At 39.2% G+C, this 19,411-nt stretch overlaps 1 protein-coding gene across 1 annotated transcript; it reads left to right on the forward strand.

Moving 5' to 3' along the window:
- Positions 1-447: 447 nt before the first annotated feature.
- Positions 448-18,530, forward strand: ART4 (ADP-ribosyltransferase 4 (Dombrock blood group)). Its single transcript, XM_033222787.1, has 3 exons — positions 448-1,035; positions 2,849-3,560; positions 14,627-18,530. Exons 1-3 carry the CDS (start codon positions 847-849, stop codon positions 14,716-14,718), a joined length of 993 nt encoding a protein of 330 aa, XP_033078678.1. The 5' UTR covers positions 448-846; the 3' UTR covers positions 14,719-18,530.
- The last annotated feature ends 881 nt before the right edge of the window (positions 18,531-19,411 follow it).

Here is a 19,411-nt window from a genome sequence, read left to right on the forward strand (position 1 = left end):
TTTATCAAGGGTTAGGAAGAGAGGAAGGATGTTCAGACTAGAAAGGGTAGTACCTAAAAGAGAATGCTTAATAGAACTCTGCTGGATTAAGTTTGCACAGTGGACCCTATTTTGACTTATGTCAGCTCTACATAAACAGTCTCCTGACAGTCATCATTAGGATTCGCTGGAGACTGGGATTGTGTGGACAGACGGCCTGGTATCTTCAGAAGTGAAAATGGGGGAAGAGCTTTGAACCCAGAGGTACAATCTCTGGATTGGAGAGTTTCAAAGGTGCCAGGGAAAAGCAGTTCAAAGAGCCTTCTTTTTGACAATAACCCTAAAACACACTTAGCTCTGTGACAGCCCGTCCTGGGCAGGGCCTATCAGCAGTGCCAGATGAGCCTATAGACACCCATCTTGAGGTGGCGCATTCCCAGCTGCCCTGCGCGTGCCAATCTTATCAGCTTTGATGGAAGCCTGGGGCTCCAGATAATGCTACTTGGCCCCAAACGCTGGACAGAGCATGCTTTTTCCTGTTTGGCTGGGAAAGGGAAGGCTGAACTGCTGAGTCTGACACTTAACAGGACTTCGGCATTCCCCTGAAAACAGACTAGATCAGAGATTTTTTTTTTTTTAATTGAAAAGTAACTTGGGTTCTCTTCAGAAACCCTTATTTGGTGCGCACATCTGGCTATTTCACAGAGATTTCAGTTTTGCAAAGAAGTTGGAGTTGATTTCTTCCCTCAGACAAGCTATTGGTTGTTGGTGGGCAACAGAAGTTGCTCAGCATAGACAGGAGCAAAAAAGGTTCCTGCTGAGACTGAACGAAAACCTCAAAAGAGAACGCTAAGAATTCGTCTCAGGATGAAGATGCAAGGGCAAAGGAGAAGTACTTGTGACACAAGCAAATGGGGTCCACTGATCAACAGATGCAAGAAGATTCTTCTCCCAACTACTGCAGCTCCTACAGTGATAAGAATCTGGCTCCTTGGAGGCCTGCTGCCATTCCTGCTGCTCCTCTCTGGCCTGCAGAGACCCACAGAGGGTTCTGAGGTAGGGGGACAATTGAGGAGGTGATCTCTTTATGATCAGTGCTCCAACAGAGCATTCACCTGGCCACAGCCTTTAAATGGCCCAGACCTTAGGCATTCAGTTTCTAGTTTCATTCTGATATTTTAACAAATCATGTTAGTAAAGAGTGTTGAAAACAATTATTAAAATTGTAGAATCCTTCATTGTTTGTACACTTGACATTATGGACGCTAGTGGCATAAAGTTATTTTCTTGATCCACTGTAAAAATTAAGTAAAATATTGCTTTCATAGTACAAACAATGCAAAATGAACCAAGTCTATTTGGCTTTAAACTCTATCATACAGATTGACTTAAGTTTTAAGTATTCTAATAAAGATCTGTGTAACAAAAAAACAACCTAATGTTAAGAGATGACAGAGTGCATATTTGAGATCTAGTAACATATTAACAAAGTTTCAGAGTTCCTCATGACAGCTGACAGAACATTATATTATTGGTTTGGTTTGGTTTGGCTCGGCTTGGTTTAAACAGATACCGTAAACCTATTTTAATGCCTGTTGTGAAGAGTTATTGGTTAAAATCGTTTAATCAGTCTTAAAAATGTGTTCTAGTTTACAAACTAGCTGATGCCTCATCATAAATAACACAGTAAAAATACCAAATGGGATGTTCTTTAAGTTCCAGTTCCAACATCCTTAATATTGACTGGATGGAATGTGATCCTTTAACATGTCCCTTAATGAGCACTGTTTATTAGGAAAACACCATTGCTTTGCCAAGAAAGAAATGTTTTAGAATTTATATAATTTATATATGGCTCTAAATGATAGACCGATGATATTCTGTGGACTTCTATTCAAATCTGTCACTTCAGTTTAACATGCACTAGATGTCAATAAATAACATTCTGTTGGCCACCCATTAGAAAGGAATGTCCTTTTCCAGAAGGGGAGGGACTTTCCTAGGCACATTCCTGGCCACTGTCCAACCCTTGACTCACTCTGCTGTCCCCGAGGTGGACAAATGTACTCCACTGGCAACATGGGAAAAAACAACTGGGTGTGCTGAGTTTGGCTCTGCTCGTCTTCCTCCTGGGAGTTAGCCTGATGGCAAAGGGCATCAGTTCTCTGTTTCCCCATGACAAGAATCTTACCTGGGCAGGTCCCAGTTCAGTACTGCCTGCAAATGAGTTGGTCCCATTCTGGAATTTGCTCTTAACAAGCCACTTGCCATCAGACCTAACGATGTGACTGCTGTAGCATGCCTTTATTCAGTAAGAAAACAGATATTTTGGCTTTCGTATTTTGCTATTTTTATTATCAATGTTTTCAGAACCTGGGTAGACAAGAAGGTTGTTATTTACGAGAGCCCCCCCAGTACTATTCACAGCTTAAGGATAAAGTTCAAGGATTTAATATAGGTTTTGGGCATTCACAAAAGTGATATTTTTGAAAACACTACTGAGGGAATAGAAAGGGGGGAAAGCAGAGGAAACAGAAAGTATAATTAAGCTATAAGATTATGAATTTTTTCTTCAAAGTACTTAATATGCAAACATGCTGTGATTTTATTGATGTTAAAAGAGTTACTCCCTCTCTGGGGAGATGAGTTTTTCAAGTTTTCAGTAATTTATTTATCAAACCAAATTCAATCTCTAGCACAGGTCATTGACACAGGAAGGATTGGAACAGTGTAATGATTTTCAGTGAAACTTACTTCAGCAAATATTGGTTTCCAGGAGAAGACTTGGCCTTATACAGTACAGCAAATCTGCAACCACATTCACCATCTGATTTGAAAAATTAAACTCAAGATTTTTCTTTTCTTATAGGTTGCGATGAAAATCGACTTTGACTTCACACCAGGTTCCTTTGATGATCAGTACCAAGGCTGTAGCAAAGAGGTTATGGAGAAACTAACTCAAGGGGATTATTTCACAAAAGACATAGAAGCCCAGAAGAATTACTTTGGGATGTGGCAAAAAGCCCACAAAACCTGGCTTAACCAAGGAAAAGTTCTACCCCAGAACATGACTACCACGCATGCTGTGGCTATTTTGTTTTATACATTGAACAGCAATGTTCGTTCTAACTTTACTAGAGCCATGGCCTATGTTGCCAGGGCTCCACAGCAGTATGAACGTTCATTCCAATTCAAATATTTACACTACTACCTCACCACAGCAATCCAGCTGCTGAGGAAAGACAGCGTCATGAAGCATGGCACTCCTCTGTGCCATGAGGTGCATTATAGGATGAAGGATGTCCACTTCAGTGCCTACACAGGTGCCACCATTCGATTTGGCCAATTCCTCTCCACATCCCTCCTAAAAGAAGAGGCACAGGAGTTTGGGAACCAGACACTATTTACTATATTCACCTGCCTGGGTGCACCTGTACAATACTTTTCCCTCAAGAAGGAAGTCTTGATCCCTCCCTATGAGTTCTTTAAAGTTATAAATATGAGCTCCCACCCAAGAGGAAACTGGTTGCAGTTGAGGTCAACTGGGAACCTGAGCACATATAACTGTCAGCTGCTAAAAGGTATTCTTTATCTAAATTGAGGCCATTCGGGGTCACAGACCACTGCTCTTTTATAAAAGTTATTTTTTCTCAGTGGGCTTGAGGGGCAAGACCAAAAACATGAAAAGTGGCCTTCAGTAATGATGGAACTGACAGATTAGAGATAAGCCACTTTATTGGCTTCTCTTTTCTTCCTGCTCCATTACCTCTAGGACAATAAGTTTTGCAATGAAATTATTGTGTAGAAAATTGCAGACAGACAGAGTAAAGCTTGACTGGAAGGTGGAGCATAAAGATAGCACTTTTAACTTCTCCCTCAAACTCACTGTTTTTGTCATCGTCATTACATGGATAGGAGTTCTAAAAGTAAAGCAAGACGCAAGATATTTATTCATTAATTTTCTGTTCATTAACCATCTTCTATTGTGATAAATACAGAATAAATAAAGCAAAATACAGAATAAATAAAGCAAAATAATAACCTAGGAGGATTTTTAGTCTAATAAGAAATGGAAGTATGAACAAATGTATACACTCAGAAGTACTAAGTGATATACCAAATATTTAAGCAATAGCTGTGGCTGCTCAGTGCAGGGAGTTACTCATTCTCCCCAGGAACAGTGAGGAAGGCTTCATAATAGAGAGCCACAGGGGACTTATCGTGAGAATGGCAGTTTTCAATGAAAGAAAAGTCATTTCAAGCAGAGAATAGCTTGCTGTGGTTTGAATGTGTCTCCCAGTAAGTTCCTGTGTTGGAAGCTTAATCTCCAATGCAACAGTGTTATGAAATGGGCTCTAACAAGAGATGATTGGATCTTTCCTAATAAGAGATGATTGGATAAATGGATTAATGTTGTTATCATGTGAGCAGGTTAGTTATTGTGAGAGTGTGTTATTGTAAAGACAGTCTGATCACTGGTGCCTCTCTCTGTCTTGTATGCCCCCTTCTCTTCCACTATGTTATGGTATAACACAAAGGCCCTCACCAGATGCTGGAGCCATGCTCTTGGACTTCCCATCCTCCAGAACTGTGTGAAGTATATTTATTTTCTTTACAGATTACCCAGTCTGTGATACTCTGTTATTGCAACAGAAAACAGACTAAGGCACAGCATGTGTTAATCACAAGGATTTCAAACAGCCTGGTGTCTTCTGAAATTCTGGGTGGCTGGTATGTAGGATGTGTAGGATATGGGAAAAGAATAGGAGTAGGAAGGGAGGAGGGGATTTATCCAGGTGGGAGAATTCTGACAGGGCCTTATTATAAAAGGTCTTGTATTTCATGCTAAAGACCTTTTAATTTTATGCTGTAGGTAATAAGAAGTCATTAGAAGTTTTAAAGAGTAGAAATCAATTTGATCAACATCTTAGAAAGGGCTCTGATGATATTGTGAAAAATGAACTGAAGCAGGAAAAATTAGAGATATCAAAATACAAAAAAAAAATGTTAAACTTTTTTTAAGATAAACATGGCTGATTGAATTTTATGTTGCCACCTAGCCATTTCGTAGAGGGGTAGTTGTGTAGCAAATCCTGTGCTCTGTTAGATTCAGAAAAAAAAAAAAGACTGTCTTTATTAATATATAAATTTGTTCACACTCACAGTTAGCTGGAACCCAGTTGCAGGGTCTACCTTCAATATATCCCCAAATTTGTCTTCGCTCTATCATTATTGCTATGATTTATAATTCAGGCTCTCAGCATTTCTCAACATTTCGGGGTGGTAGTGTTACAAAGGTGTTCAAACTGGCATCTAGACTGAGGTCTAGAATCTGCTCACTCTGTCCTAGCTATAAATACAGATCAGGGAGAGGAGACCTATTAATACTGTCATCTCCTCACATTTCTCCTTGGAAGCATGGCAGCAAAACGAGTGAAATGAGTATCTGCCCCACAGACACAGGAGATTCGTGTTTGTAGAGGATGAAAAACTATAGTAGAATATGAAGAAAACAGTGAGATTTTGATAATAAACCAAAACATTCATAGCCAGGTTCCAGGATTCTTTTTTTTTTTTTTTTTTTTTTTTTTTTTTTTTTTTTTTTTTTTTGAGACGGAGTCTCGCTCTGTCGCCCAGGCTGGAGTGCAGTGGCCGGATCTCAGCTCACTGCAAGCTCCGCCTCCCGGGTTTACGCCATTCTCCTGCCTCAGCCTCCCGAGTAGCTGGGACTACAGGCGCCCACCACCTCGCCCGGCTAGGTTTTGTATTTTTAGTAGAGACGGGGTTTCACAGTGTTCGCCAGGATGGTCTCGATCTCCTGACCTCGTGATCCGCCCGTCTCGGCCTCCCAAAGTGCTGGGATTACAGGCTTGAGCCACCGCGCCCGGCCTCCAGGATTCTTTAGAACTACACCTGACTAGGATATGATTACTTCATTCTCATCATGAATTTGGGGCATATAATTCTTCACTAGGATAGTAAGCACAGTAAAATATATTCAATGAAAAATTACAGAAGATGTATATCAAGCATTGAGTGGGAAACTGTGGGAAAGGAGTATATAATATAAACTATTACTCACATTCTGCCACTCTATAAACCTCAAAGAAAAATATTTCAGGACACCCCCACCCAAATCAATGATCTTTGCTTTCCTATGGCAAAACTACTCAAATGCAACTTTAACTTAGTTTTGAGTTAAGGTTTAGCTGGGATAGCCACATATATCACTAAATTCTGAAAGTTGGGTTGGTCTTAATGAAGTATTTGGAATCACAAATCACACTTAAGGGAATCAATAATCTTGTATTGCTCTGTAAGCTCCCTATGGTCAGGAATTTGACCGCGTAGTATTTGAGAGCTAGGCAGGCAGGCAATTTGAGCCCAGACCCACTCTGTTTGAATTTATATCCCACTGTACCACTTTATTAGCTATGTGCTCTTGGTCAAGTTGCTTAAACTCCAAGTTTTTTCATCTACCTAATAATCATCATAACAGAACCTCAGAAGACTTTTGTGAAAATGCAATAAAATGTAAAATTATTGGCCAAGTGTGGTGGCTCACACCCATAATCCCAGCATTTTGGGAGGCCAAGGCGGGTGGATCAATTGAGGCCAGGAGTTTGAGACAAGCCTGGCCAACATGGTGAAACCTCATCTCTACAAAAAGATGCAAAAAGTAGCTGGATATCATGGCGCACACCTGTAGTCCCAGCTACTAGGGAGGCTGAGGTAGGAGAATCACTTGACCCCAGGAGGCAGAGGTTTCAGTGAGCTGAGATCATGCCACTGCACTCCAGCCTGGGTGATAGAGCGAGACTCCATCTTAAAAGAAAAATAAATAAATAAAATTATTTATATATTATATAGCATATAATAATAGTAAACTAGTGTTAGCTATTACTAACTTCAGTCCTCTGGCACATAGAAGTGCCCAGCCTATTTTGTTGAATGAGTGAATGGATAACGGTGAATGAAAGAAGCATTCCCTTTTACACCTCTAAGCAATCTAAGCCTTAGACCAGATTACCATATAACACAATTAATTAAAAACAGTTCCAATATTTGAAGAAGGGAAAATATTCTAGAAGCTTCAACCGCTAGTCAAAAGTAAGCTGTTGTCACAATGTAAATGATCAACATGCTCACTTGCACTGTGAGTTACCACAACTAAATTTTTCTCAGAAATTTATCAATTAGAAGCTTGTGTGGCCATGCGGCAAAGCTTGTAAATGGCAGAATAAAAAATACCACTGGTCATGGAGGATAATATTTTCTTTATAAATTGAAGCTAAGAGGGAAGAGATAGGTCAGAGGCATCATATAATCAGCCAAGAGCTGGAATTGGAGCATCTTCTCACCCTCCACAGCTATGAAACTATGAGAAGGTAAAAGAGGGAGAGGAATAAGCTCACATTGCAGGGATGCCTTTCTTCCTTTGACCCCAGACTCTAAGGGTTGCAGAGAAGGCTGGTCCATCCTCTGGTTCCACCTGACCTACCTAAGCCTCATCTGCCGTTGGCTAGTTGGCATCACAGTCATTTAGTTGAGGGCAAAAAATTGCAGTAGTGCCTCCTTACCTATGGTTTTGCTTTCTCTGGTTTCAGTTACCCATAGAACATATTAAATGGACAATTCCAAAGATAAATAATTCCTAAGTTTTAAGTTGTATGCCATTCTGAGGGGTGTGATGAAATCTTGTGCCTTCCCTCTTGGGATGTGAATCATCCCTTTGTTTGGGGGATCCACAGTCTACACTGTGAGTCACTGAGTAGCCGTCTCGGTGATAAGACCTGCTGTTTCAGTATTGCAGTGTCTGTTTTCAAGTGAGCCTCGTTTTATTTCATAATGGCCCCAAAGTGCAAGAATAGTGATCTTGGCGATTCAGATACACCCAAGAGAAAGTGCCTCCTTTGAAGGAAAAGTTTAAAGTTCTCGACTTAATAGAAAGAAAGAAAACATTGTATGCTGAGGTTGCTAAGATCTACGGTAAAAATGAATCTTCTACCTGTGGAATTGTGAAGAAGGAAAAAGAAATTCATGCTAGTTTTGCTGCCGCACTTCAAACTTTATCATTGGTGGTATATATACAGGAAAATAACATAGGGTTCAGTACCACCTGTAGTTTCAGGCATCCACTGGATGTCTTGGAATGTATCCACTAAGGATAAGGGGGCACTACTGAATACGGTACACAATATCTACCTCTTCTGATTTAAAAAATGGTTGATTGCCGGCCAGGTGCAGTGGCTCAAGCCTATAATCTCAGCACTTTGGGAGGCCGAGGCAGGTGGATCACAAGGTTAGGAGATTGAGACCAGCCTGACCAACACAGTGAAACTCCATCTCTACTAAAAATACACAAATTAGCCAGGCGTGGTGGCATGCACCTGTAATCCCAGCTACTCGGGAGGCTGAGACAGGAGAATCGATTGAACCCGGGAGGCAGAGGTTGCAGTGAGCCGAGATTGCGCCACTGCACTCCAGCCTGGGCAACAGAGCGAGCCTCCGTCTCAAAAAAAAAAAAAAAAAAAAGTTTGATTGCCTTCAGAATGTTTTCAGTGATTCGCTACAGTGTTGGTTGTTGTTTGTTTGTTTTTTTGTTCTTCTCTCAATCCATAAGCTAAGGAACATCAGAAAGTCATTTCTTGATAAGCAGTACTTACCCCAGCATTCTGGAGCAGTATCGGACTGATCCGTACATGATCAGTAGTGTGTCTACTTAAGGAGGTAGTGTGTCTTTCTTATCTGGGGTCCTTAACAGGGAGGAAGTAAGATCAGCAGACTCGCCCCAAACCCGACTTTCTAGATAGCTGCTGTTTCCCACTTCACTGCTCCACTAATCCCAGCTTAGGGAATTAACAGATGATGCTCTGGAGCACTGATATCTAACTCCTCACGAAACCGAAATCTTCTCTGGACACTGTTTCTCATTCTTTCAGCCTTATTTTGTTTCATGAGCAGGAGCCACAAGTTATTCTGTGTCCCCAGAAGTCCCTATAAGCCAAGTGAATTATGTTTTCTCTCCTGTTCCCTCTCGATCTGACAGACATGATACTGGAAAGACCACGTGAAGACCTTTACAATTACCCCAGCCAGCATACCGTAATTCTCCCAAAGAAGAGACAGTATATTAAAGAGCATAGCTTCCCCAGTCCTTCAATTTATGCTAAAATTGGTCCTGTTAACTCGTGACTCAAGTTTAAAGAGTTTCCAGGAATCTGTTGCTTTTAGAGAGACAAGAGATCAAATTAATAGCATTATACTACTGAAGGAAGTAAATTTGCAAAAGAAAAAATTGTCATTCTAAACTAACAGCTTTCGCTTTCCCCTCTAATTATTCTATCACCCCTCACATGACCTATACTCGTTGCCATAGAAACAGGTGTTTTCATGTCCATTGGAAGACTCAAAATATGTTAACAGAATGTTAGTTATTTGCCCTTAATCTTGCTTCTTTCAGCAAAATAACCTACGCCAAAAATCTGTAGACACACAAATACATGCTCTGTTCTATATCATTGGATTCACAAAGAACAGGGATTTATTTGTTAAAATGTTTCACATAATCAAAATTCTTAACGTGTTTCTAGAAAAATATAGGCAATTGTTTGCAGTCAGCCTGGTTTTACATGTAAACTTCACTTTTTAAAAACCTGTACGATTCTGGTGGGGAGAAAATGAATGAATGCATGTAAAATCTGTTAGAACAGTATCTGACAAATGTAAGTACTCAAAACTTTTGAGATACTATTACTATTACCATTATTATTATTTATTTTATTAGACTTCCATTTCTTCCCGTTTTCTTTTACTCTGGGCTTCAATTATCTAAAATTAGTTTACCCTATTTGTGGCATCACAACGACCTTGAAGTAGAGTGCCTGTCTCAGATAAATGGATGAAAGAATGAGTCATTGAATGAATCTGGGAGACCACATGGCATGGTGGAAAGTGAATACACTTTGGAGCCAGAAAGATTTGGGCGTATGTTAGCAGCTAGGTGGCCTTGTGCAAATGACTTAACTTCTGAGCCTGTTTCTTCATTTATAAAATGGAAGTGACACTCACCTTGTGGGAATGCTGTGATAGCATTGGTGTCTCTACATCCTCTCAAACACAACTGAAAAACTCTGGGAAAGTACTTTGCACATGGAAGTGGGATAATGGCTTAACGGCACAAACATGTGCTTCAGTGAAATTGATAGTAAGAAGAGAAACAAAGGAAGAGGCAGAAAGAATAATGCTTTTCATTTTCGGGTGCTAAGTTTTTGCTAGGTAATATTCTAAAATATTAACAGTCTTGCTCCTTGCATTTTGACAGAAAGAGGCTATAGATAGCATTTGCCTCAAACACTAGATTAACTTGATATAGTGCACGTCAGTTTTGCCTTTTTCTGTTTTTTAAGAGACTATTTACTTCTGAACAGTCTGATAAAATTCAGATTCAAATTCCATGAAACAGAAGTTATAATCATTATGTATTTCTTCCCGACTTTATACCCTAAGGGTGAGATGACCAAAATCAGGTTATAATACATTGATAAAATATTGGTTTAGCAGTTTAGTTTACAAAATGCTTTGACACCCGTTATCTGTTTAGGTTTTACAACCACCCTGTAAGTCAGGTTATTGACTCTGCTGTACTGATGTGAATGCTGAGATTCACAGAGCTTAAGTGATTTGCGTAAAATTATTCACAGTTTACAAACGACAAAAATAGGATCCTTCCCCATGTTTTCTAATAAGAATTCCAGGACAGTATTCTCCACAGACTGGTTTCAGGGGATTCATTCATTCTTCAGCAAATATAACTGAGAAACTGCCATTAGTTTTAAGCTTCTTGACTATGATTGTTTACATTGTAAGTCAGTTCACACACACATAAATATGCAAATACACACATATTCATAAAATACAACAGTTATCCTTTTCACAGGCAGTGTAATGCTAGTGTTTTCCATTCTAACCTATTTTATTACATTATTAAACAATGATGACTATGACCTCCTAAGCTGATGTCACAACCCGTCAATGGATCACATTCTCCAATTTTAAAAAAATACTGTAAAAAGGTAAAGAGAAAATTAAAATCTTTGAAGAGATAGTCAAATAGAAAACTAAAGACAACTACAAAAGTAAAAAAAAAATGTGACGTATCCTCAAATAAAACACTTTTCAGTTTGTAATTAATTTAATGCACAGCTGTCTTTCATTTATTTTCCTAAATACATGGTCCATGTAACAACAATAATGATAATAATACCAGGTAGAAATGATAATGGCCATACAAGAGATAAAGAAAAAGTATCAACAGTTACTTTAACTTGACATAAAATTAAAAGGAAGCTATTTTTAACATCCTAATTATTATAAAGAGGGCTTATGAATTTTGTTGAAGAATGAATATGATTACAAGACCGTAGTGTCTCTATGTTTGTCTCTTATTTGGGCATCTTCATAATAGCAGCTATCATTCATTCATTCAACAAATCATTATTTATTGGGCAGTGGCTATGTTCTAGGCACGATTCTAGGTGCAGGGAAGGAAATAGGTGAAAATCCCTGCCCTTGGGGATTTACATTCTATTGATGTGAGGCAGAAATAAACAAAATAAAGAAGTAAATTATGTCGTAGCTGGCAGGCATTAGGTACTAAGGTGAAAAATAAAGCAGAGTAAGGAGATAGGGAACACCATGGGAGGGAGTGACAATATTAAACTGGGTGATCAGGGAACACTTCACTGAGAGGGTGACATTTGAGCCAAGGTTGAAAGGAGATGAGACAGCCAGTCCCATGAATATCTGAGGAAAGAGCATTCCAGGAAGAGATCACAGCAAGTGCAAATGCCCCAAGTTAGAAGCAACACCAAGGACGCCAGTGTATGGGAATGAATGAGAGAAAAGTAGTAAAAAGTGAAGACAGAAGATGATGTAGATTTGATCATATAGGACCTTGAAGGCAGTTGTAAGGACTTTGACTTTTCCTCTTAGACAGGATACTACTGAGAGGTTTTGAGCAGAGAACATAGAAGATTGTGTCAAAACTGATCTAGCAGCCCAGTAGAGAATAAACTGTAATGAGGTCAGCAGAGAAACCAAGTAGGGGGCTATTTCGATCATTCAGATGACAGATGAAGGTGGTAGAGTGGAGGTAGTAAGGTTTGACCAGATTCAGAGCCAAGAGGAGGTCCTGACACACTGGAAGTGAAGAGTGAGGGAAAAAGAAGAGTGAAGGATGACTCCAAGGTTTGACTAGAGTAACTGAAAGGATGCAGGTGGCACTCACTGAGACGGAGAAGCCTGGGGATGGAGTAGATTTAAGAGCTGGAGTTTGGTATTTGACACGTTATATCTGAGCTGCGCAATAGTAACCCAAGCAGAAGTGTTGAGTGTACAGTTGGATGCATGAGTGTAGAAGTCCCGAGGAGTGACCCAGGATGGAAAGATAAATTTGAGGTCAGTGGGTGATCGGTGCTATTTAAAGCCATGAGACTGGATGAGCTCCCCACAAAAGTGTGTAAATAAAGGAGAGAAAACGTCCAAGGACCAAACGTCAGGACACTCCCATTTTAAAAGGTCAAGTACAAAGAAGATGGAGAGGCTGGATGTGTTGGCTCACACCTGTAATCCCAGCACTCTGGGAGGCTGAGGTCGGTAGATTGCTTGAACTCAGGAGTTCAAGACCAGCCTGGGCAAGATGGTAAAACCCTGTCTCTACCAAAAATACCAAAAAAAATAGCCAGGCATGGTGGCGTGCGCCTGTAGTCCCAGCTACTTGGGAGCCTGAGGTGGAAGAATCACTTGAGCCAGGGAGGCTGATGTTGCAGTTAGCAGAGATCGCACTGCTATACTCTAGCCTGGGCGACAGAGCAAGACGCATCTCAAAAAAAAACATGGAGAAGGAATGGCCAGTGAGGGAGGACAAAACCGATAGAGTTGGTGTCCTAAGAGCAAAGTGAAGAGTAAGCATCAAGGAAGATGGAGTGATTCACTATCATAAATATGGTTGATAGGTCAAATACAGTGAGGACTGAGAATTGACATTTACATTCCAGGAAGTTCAACATATAATCTCTTGAATCAGACTCTCTAGGTTAAATACTGGCTCTGTCGCTTACTGTGTGGCCTAAGAGAGACCCTTAAGCTCTCTAAATACTGGGAAAGGGTGGGACTGGAAATCCTTCTGATCTTTAGCCTCAATGAAGAGGAAAGAAAATTGTTTGAGAACCATTCTAATGACTGACCTGCTAAAGCGGTATCAATGCTTCCTAGGTCTCTGTAGGGATTCACATAATTTGATTTTAACACAAACTTTGACAAAAGTTTAGAAATATGTATGCTCTTAATTTTCCTTGCCAACTCTTACTGGTGAAAATGGAGGTCTTGAAAATTACTGTATCTACTCCAGCCTGGGTGACAGAGTGAGACCTCCATCTCAAAAAAAAGACAGAAATTACTATATATATATATATATATATATATACACACACACACACACACACAGAGTACATTTCTGTCTTTTCTGTCTTGAATTTCTACTTGTGTGTGTGTATATATATACACACACACACACACACATTCCTGTATAGAAATTCCAAAAAACTCAAAAAATATATATATAGTGTGAAAATAGTAGAAATGCATTTCTCTCTGGTTATCCTATCAAACAATATGAGCAAATATTGAGGCAATTAGAGTTGAATCTCTTCCTCCCAGAAACATCTTTTCTACCTTAAACAATCAGTGAAGACTGGCTGAAAAGAGAATCTAGTCTTTATTTAGACTATTCTTTACAACGTTTCCATCTCCCATCTCATTTCAGCCCCCATCCCATTGTATGGTCAATTATTAGTTATACCTGACAATTTTTTTTTCCAGTTTTGCTTCCACACCGAACTGACTGCTAACCTGTCCCACATTTCCTGTGAAAGGTGTATATGTGTACTTAGTACACACACATACACACACACACACTCGAAACTGGACTGTGTTAATATTTCTTGCTCACCTTGTAATGAAAAATTCTATGGATGGACATGTAATACACAAACAGTTTAGTGGTGAAGAATGCAGAATTGAGACAAACTGGCCAAATTTGAATGGTGCCTACACTACTTACGAGATGTGAGACACTGGCAAGTTTTATCACATCTCTGTGTCACAATCTCATCAACTAAAAACCAAGGATAATGACAATAAAAATCTCATAGGTTTGTTGTAAGGCTTAAGTAAGTTAATATATAGCAAGGGCTCAAAATAGATACTAGCACAAAAATCAGCATTCAGTTTGTGTTAACTTTCATAATGGTGATGAAGATGATGATAATTAAGATGGAGATAATGATAACAGTGATTATGCTGCTGGTGATGATAAAGATGGAAAATCAAATCTCTACCACCAGCTGGCTGGGTTACCTGGAAGTACATCTTTTAACCTCTTGGTGTCTGTTTCATCATCTACAAAATAAGCAAATTATGTTCAAAAAATCTAAAAGAATGTGTTTTAAGTAGCTAACTTCAAATGTTTTTATTAGGAATTTTCTAAGTTAAGAAAGTGGATCAATAAAGAAATGAGGTGGTTTAAAAAAAACAAAAAAAACTCTGCTACCTAAAATATCTCTAACTTTTGTTTTTTTTTTTACAGCTTCCAGCAAGAAATGCATCCCTGATCCTATAGCTATTGCATCTCTCTCCTTTTTGGCCAGTGTCATCATCTTTTCCAAAAGCCAAGTATAAAGGAATCTTGTGACTCCTTTTATTTAAAAAAAATTTTAAATAAAATCTTTTTTATTGGCCTTTCGGCTAGAAATGTAAATTTGTTTTCCAGGAAGGATGATCCCATAATAATTCTGCTGAAACCAGTACATGGCCTCCTCTTTGTTAATTCTCTTATGCCTTTCCTTGCACCCCTTTCCCTTATTTCAATCTGAGCACCCTAAGTACTCTTGGGGAAATCACTCTGCCCATCTAGCAACTGACGCAGAGCTGGCTCAGCCCACTGACTGTGATTGGCCTGTAACTCAGGCCTTAGCCAATCAGTATATTTCTTCTTCATGGACACAAAGATTCATGCTGGAATAGAAAATGATCCAATCAGAGCCTGTGAGATGCAATCAGGGTACTTGTTTGGAAATGCAATTGGAAATAGAATGGGAGCTTCTTTTCTGAATGGATATTAATGAAAGCAGGGTAGGAACTTATAGCTGCCAGTAGAGATCCTGCTACCAGGAGAGGAGACCCTACCTCCTTGAGAAAGGACCTAACACAACAAAGGAAGAGCTGATAAATGAAAAGAAACTGAGACCTGATGAGAGTGTATAAGCCTCTGGATCCAACTTTGCCTAAACCTGAATACTCCAAGATTTTTCATTATATAAATCAATAATTTACGGTTTTGCCTGCATAATTTGAATTAGATTTCCTATGTCAAGCATCAAGCAGTTGAAGGAGTTCCAATGAATACAAGGACTCTTCCTTTTTTTTTTTTAAATTTAGTTATTCCAAATAGGAAGAAATCAAAGAAGATCAAGTTAGAAAGCAAAGGACAAATTCTTCACCAAACGGAAAAGCTTTGAACCCCAGAGATTAACCAAGGTGTGAATTTTCTTCAGATATTTTTATGAGCATTCAAGATCAAGCTAGTATGGCCTCAGATGAGAAGACACATGGAAACTTGAGAAATAAAAGGGAAAGTTAATGAAAGATGTTAGTGAAATCTCATTCACCAGCACTAATGGGTGTTCATGCATGTTCCTAAGACATTACAAAAGTTAAAATTTAAACTCATATGTTAATTTATAGAGAACTTAATGGCAAATTTAAGTCTTCATAGCAAATATAAATATTAGGAAAACATAAGGGTATGTGTGAAGGTTAACAGAGATTATGAGAAGAAAAAAACACTGATTACAAACAAATATCAGCGATATAGTGAGGTCTCATTACATGTAAACTAGCAGATGCAGAGAAGTATAAATTGTTGAATTGCATAGCTGGAAATGTTCTCTAACGCTTCCCTCAGGTAGTAATTTAGGTAGGGACCTAAGGGATTATTTAACCTGATCATGATCACTTAAAGACCCTGGTATCAGGCTAAATGGAGTAAAGATGTGGGCTAACTCTAAAATTTTGGATTTTGAAAGTCCATGCTCCTTATCCCTTCTGAGATTCGGATAAGAAGCAGCAAAACTGAAAATCAGTCCATCTATTTACTCTCCATAGGACTTCCTGAATGGCCTGTGTCATGATCAAAGAAACAGAATGGGGAATAAGCTACATAAAATTAGCTGGCAGGGAATTCAGGCATCTCTGTACTATCCTTCTTTACACTGGGATTTGAAACTAACAGGGCCAAATCACCTCTGTCACCTAGTTGCAGTAGCCTCTACAGTCAATAAAGGAAAGAATTTCTGCCAGGCATGGTGGCTCACCCCTGTAATCCCAGCAGTTTGGGAGGCCGAGGAGGATGGATCACGAGGTCAGGAGTTCAAGACCAGCCTGGCCAGCATGGCGAAACCCCGTCTCTACTAAAAATACAAAAATTAGCCAGGCATGGTGGTGTGCGCCTGCAATCCCAGCTACTTGGGAGGAAAATTGTCTGAACCCAGGAGGTGGAGGTAGTGCAGTGAGCCAAGTTCACACCACTGCACTCCAGCCTGGGCAACAGAGTGAGGCTCAATCTCAAAAAAAGAAAAAAAGAAAGAATTTCTACAAACAGACAATTTATGTGACTTGCATAGGAGAGCATCTTTGGCAGTTTGTTGGCTACCTAGTAGAGAGTACTGGGGGCATGGCTCTGGGAGCAAGCTTTTCCAGTGAGCATTGATGAGTCAGTGATGACATGCTATGTTGGGAAAAGCCAACCAACATCTTAAGTACATTTTTCCTGTGCCATAGAAATGCATGTATTGAGCCATACTATGTACAAAGCACTTTGGGGATTAAAAGTTGAGAACACTAGGCCAGATCTCTCATGAGTTTACAATCTCTTGGGAGAAATTAAGAACACAAGCAAGCCACAAGTGAAAGGCCAAAAAAAAAAAAAAAGGCGAAAATCAAGTTTTCTGTTCAAAACAATTCAAAAGAAAGATTTCTTCCAACCTAGGCAAGAAGAGACAGTTGGAAGGCTTTATGTAAGAGGCCACATTTGAACCAGCCCTTAGGGCTCTAGCCTGGGAGAAGGGGTGAGCGGAAGGAGAAAAAAAGAAAGAGTATGTGCCAAGTGTGTAGTGCTCAAAACAAGGCCAAATATTAAATGCTTGGAGCTGAGACAAAAATGTGATTCCTCTGGCCTATGGTTAGATAAAGCTTTCTATCAGAGATGAGGTTTTATTTAGAGGAAAGTAGAAAATAGAAGTAGATACAGAATGATCGATGTATGTACAGCATAAGGTCAGGGAGCAGACAGGTCTGGCAGAGAGTGAGGGGTAATGTGGGCTGGACAGGCAATTTGAAGCCACTCAGTGAAGCTAAAAAGTCAGCCAAAAGCATTTGATTTCCATGAGAAGCCATAATTTTCTGAGTAAGACAATTCTCCTACTAAAGCGTTGACTCTCCAGGCACAAGCAGCAACACCATCCTTTAAGAACTCGTTAGAAATGTGAATTTTAGAGCCCGATCCCAGACTACAGAATCAGAAATTGAACAGTCTGTTTTAATAAGTCTTCTAGATGATTCTGCTATACACCAACATTTGAGAACACTGTGACTTACATGATTATGATCCTTAGGGGAATAGCCAAGTTTCTAAAAATGATAACTTAGTTCTAACTCCTGCTGCTGTTTTACAGATCAAATCTCTGGAGACAGAAACTATTCTCTTAAAATTATATAGATTCATGAGTTTGGTTAAGAATAAATGTACATGGTTCACATCCCCTCAGTCTCTCCCTATAGTCCAAAGTTTTTGAGCAAGGAGTCTGTAGAGTATTGATTTAAATTGATTCAAAGTCTAAGTTACATGTTTATGAAACTCTAAGAGACTAGTTTTAGAAATTCCACTGTAATTTCTGCTGGGATAAATTTATTAGGCTGGGATATCTTTCAAAGATAAAGTGGATGCTCAAATATGTGTAAATTCATGCAATTGTTAACAGAGACTGTGCTATAAGGAATACTTATGTCCTATAGTAATTTTATTAAAGAAATACATGCATCTCTCCTTTTGATGTGTACAGAAACATACTGTTTAACCTGAGGAAGCTAATTGAAACAGGAAAAATTAAAAAAGTAAAAACACTCAACCCATGTAATACTTTACTTTTATAACAAAGTGTTGTCTTTAATACGCTTATTAGATTATCCTGAAGTTCTCTATTTACTCTTTTTTAAAATAATCCAATGAAAGAAAATTTCAGTAGAGTTTGTTTTGCTGGAAGAATCAGGATTCTTGTGCTGAGTTGTCTAATGATATTAATCAAATTGATTTACACTGAATGAACTAGCTCTTGATTTGGTAAAATTCAACAAGCATTTATTGAATTAGGTGCTTTCAGAAATACCAAGATGCAGCAAACATTGGCAACTGATAAAGAAAAAAAATACAAGTAGAATAGGATTTCCTTTTTTATAATAGTAAAGGATCATGTGTTGTGTTCTGTTGTGTGGCAGTTCACTTTTTCCTCCCTATTTATGCTTCATTCAAACAGCTAGGCCATGCCATGTTCACAGCCTAGAGGAGGAATGAGACCAGGCGTAGCATAGAAACACATGAGTCCCCCCCACTTTGTTCTTCAAAAATCGAAGGATATTAGAGAAAATGAGAGGAACCCACAACCAAAGTATTTGAGAGACATTAAATGTGAGTAATAGGTTTGAGAAAAAATACAGCCTTTCCTCAGTATTTCCATAAGCCAAGAGGCAGTAGCAGACATGATGTCATTAGAGTGGTCAGACTGGTGGTACCCAGTAGTGGGAAAATGTGAAACACTGTAAATGACCACCAGCCTAACAACAGCCACCAGCACTTGAAGACCACTCATCTTTATTGAAGTGGGCACTTCCCATCTCTAACACCCTGATTGTCATTCCCACTGGCATCTGGCAAGGACTTCCTGTGAACTGCCACCAGCCATTCTTCCAGTCACTTCACAGAAGGACTCTGCACCAAGACTTTTCTTGGTCCTTGTCTCATTCACTTCCATATGAATCCCCCTAGCTGTTGCATCCAACATTCTGAAACATAATTCTAAGACTAAAAAGAGATTGAAACCCTAGGCACATATCTGTCTAGAAAAAGTAGCAAAGTGAGAGTCTTGTCTCCCTTCTCCTCTCTCTCACCCTGTGTGTGTGTGTGTGTGTGTTTATGTGTATGTGTGTGGGTATGTGTGTGTGTGTGTATATATATGTGTATATATATGTTTCTTCTGAGGTGGTGGCAGCAAATGAATCAATTTAACATCCTGTTCAAAATAATAGAGTTCTTAACAGA

This window comes from Trachypithecus francoisi, unplaced genomic scaffold (assembly GCF_009764315.1).
Source record: "Trachypithecus francoisi isolate TF-2019V2 unplaced genomic scaffold, Tfra_2.0 Lachesis_group11, whole genome shotgun sequence".
NCBI classification, from domain to species: Eukaryota; Metazoa; Chordata; class Mammalia; order Primates; family Cercopithecidae; genus Trachypithecus; species Trachypithecus francoisi.

Excerpts from the sequence above, each read along its gene's own strand:
- ART4 (XM_033222787.1), top strand. The coding sequence starts at position 847 with ATGAAGATGCAAGGGCAAAGGAGAAGTACTTGTGACACAAGCAAATGG. Across the intron at positions 1,036-2,848 it reads GACCCACAGAGGGTTCTGAG|GTTGCGATGAAAATCGACTT; the intron begins GTAGGGGGACAA and ends CTTTTCTTATAG. Across the intron at positions 3,561-14,626 it reads TAACTGTCAGCTGCTAAAAG|CTTCCAGCAAGAAATGCATC; the intron begins GTATTCTTTATC and ends TTTTTTTTACAG.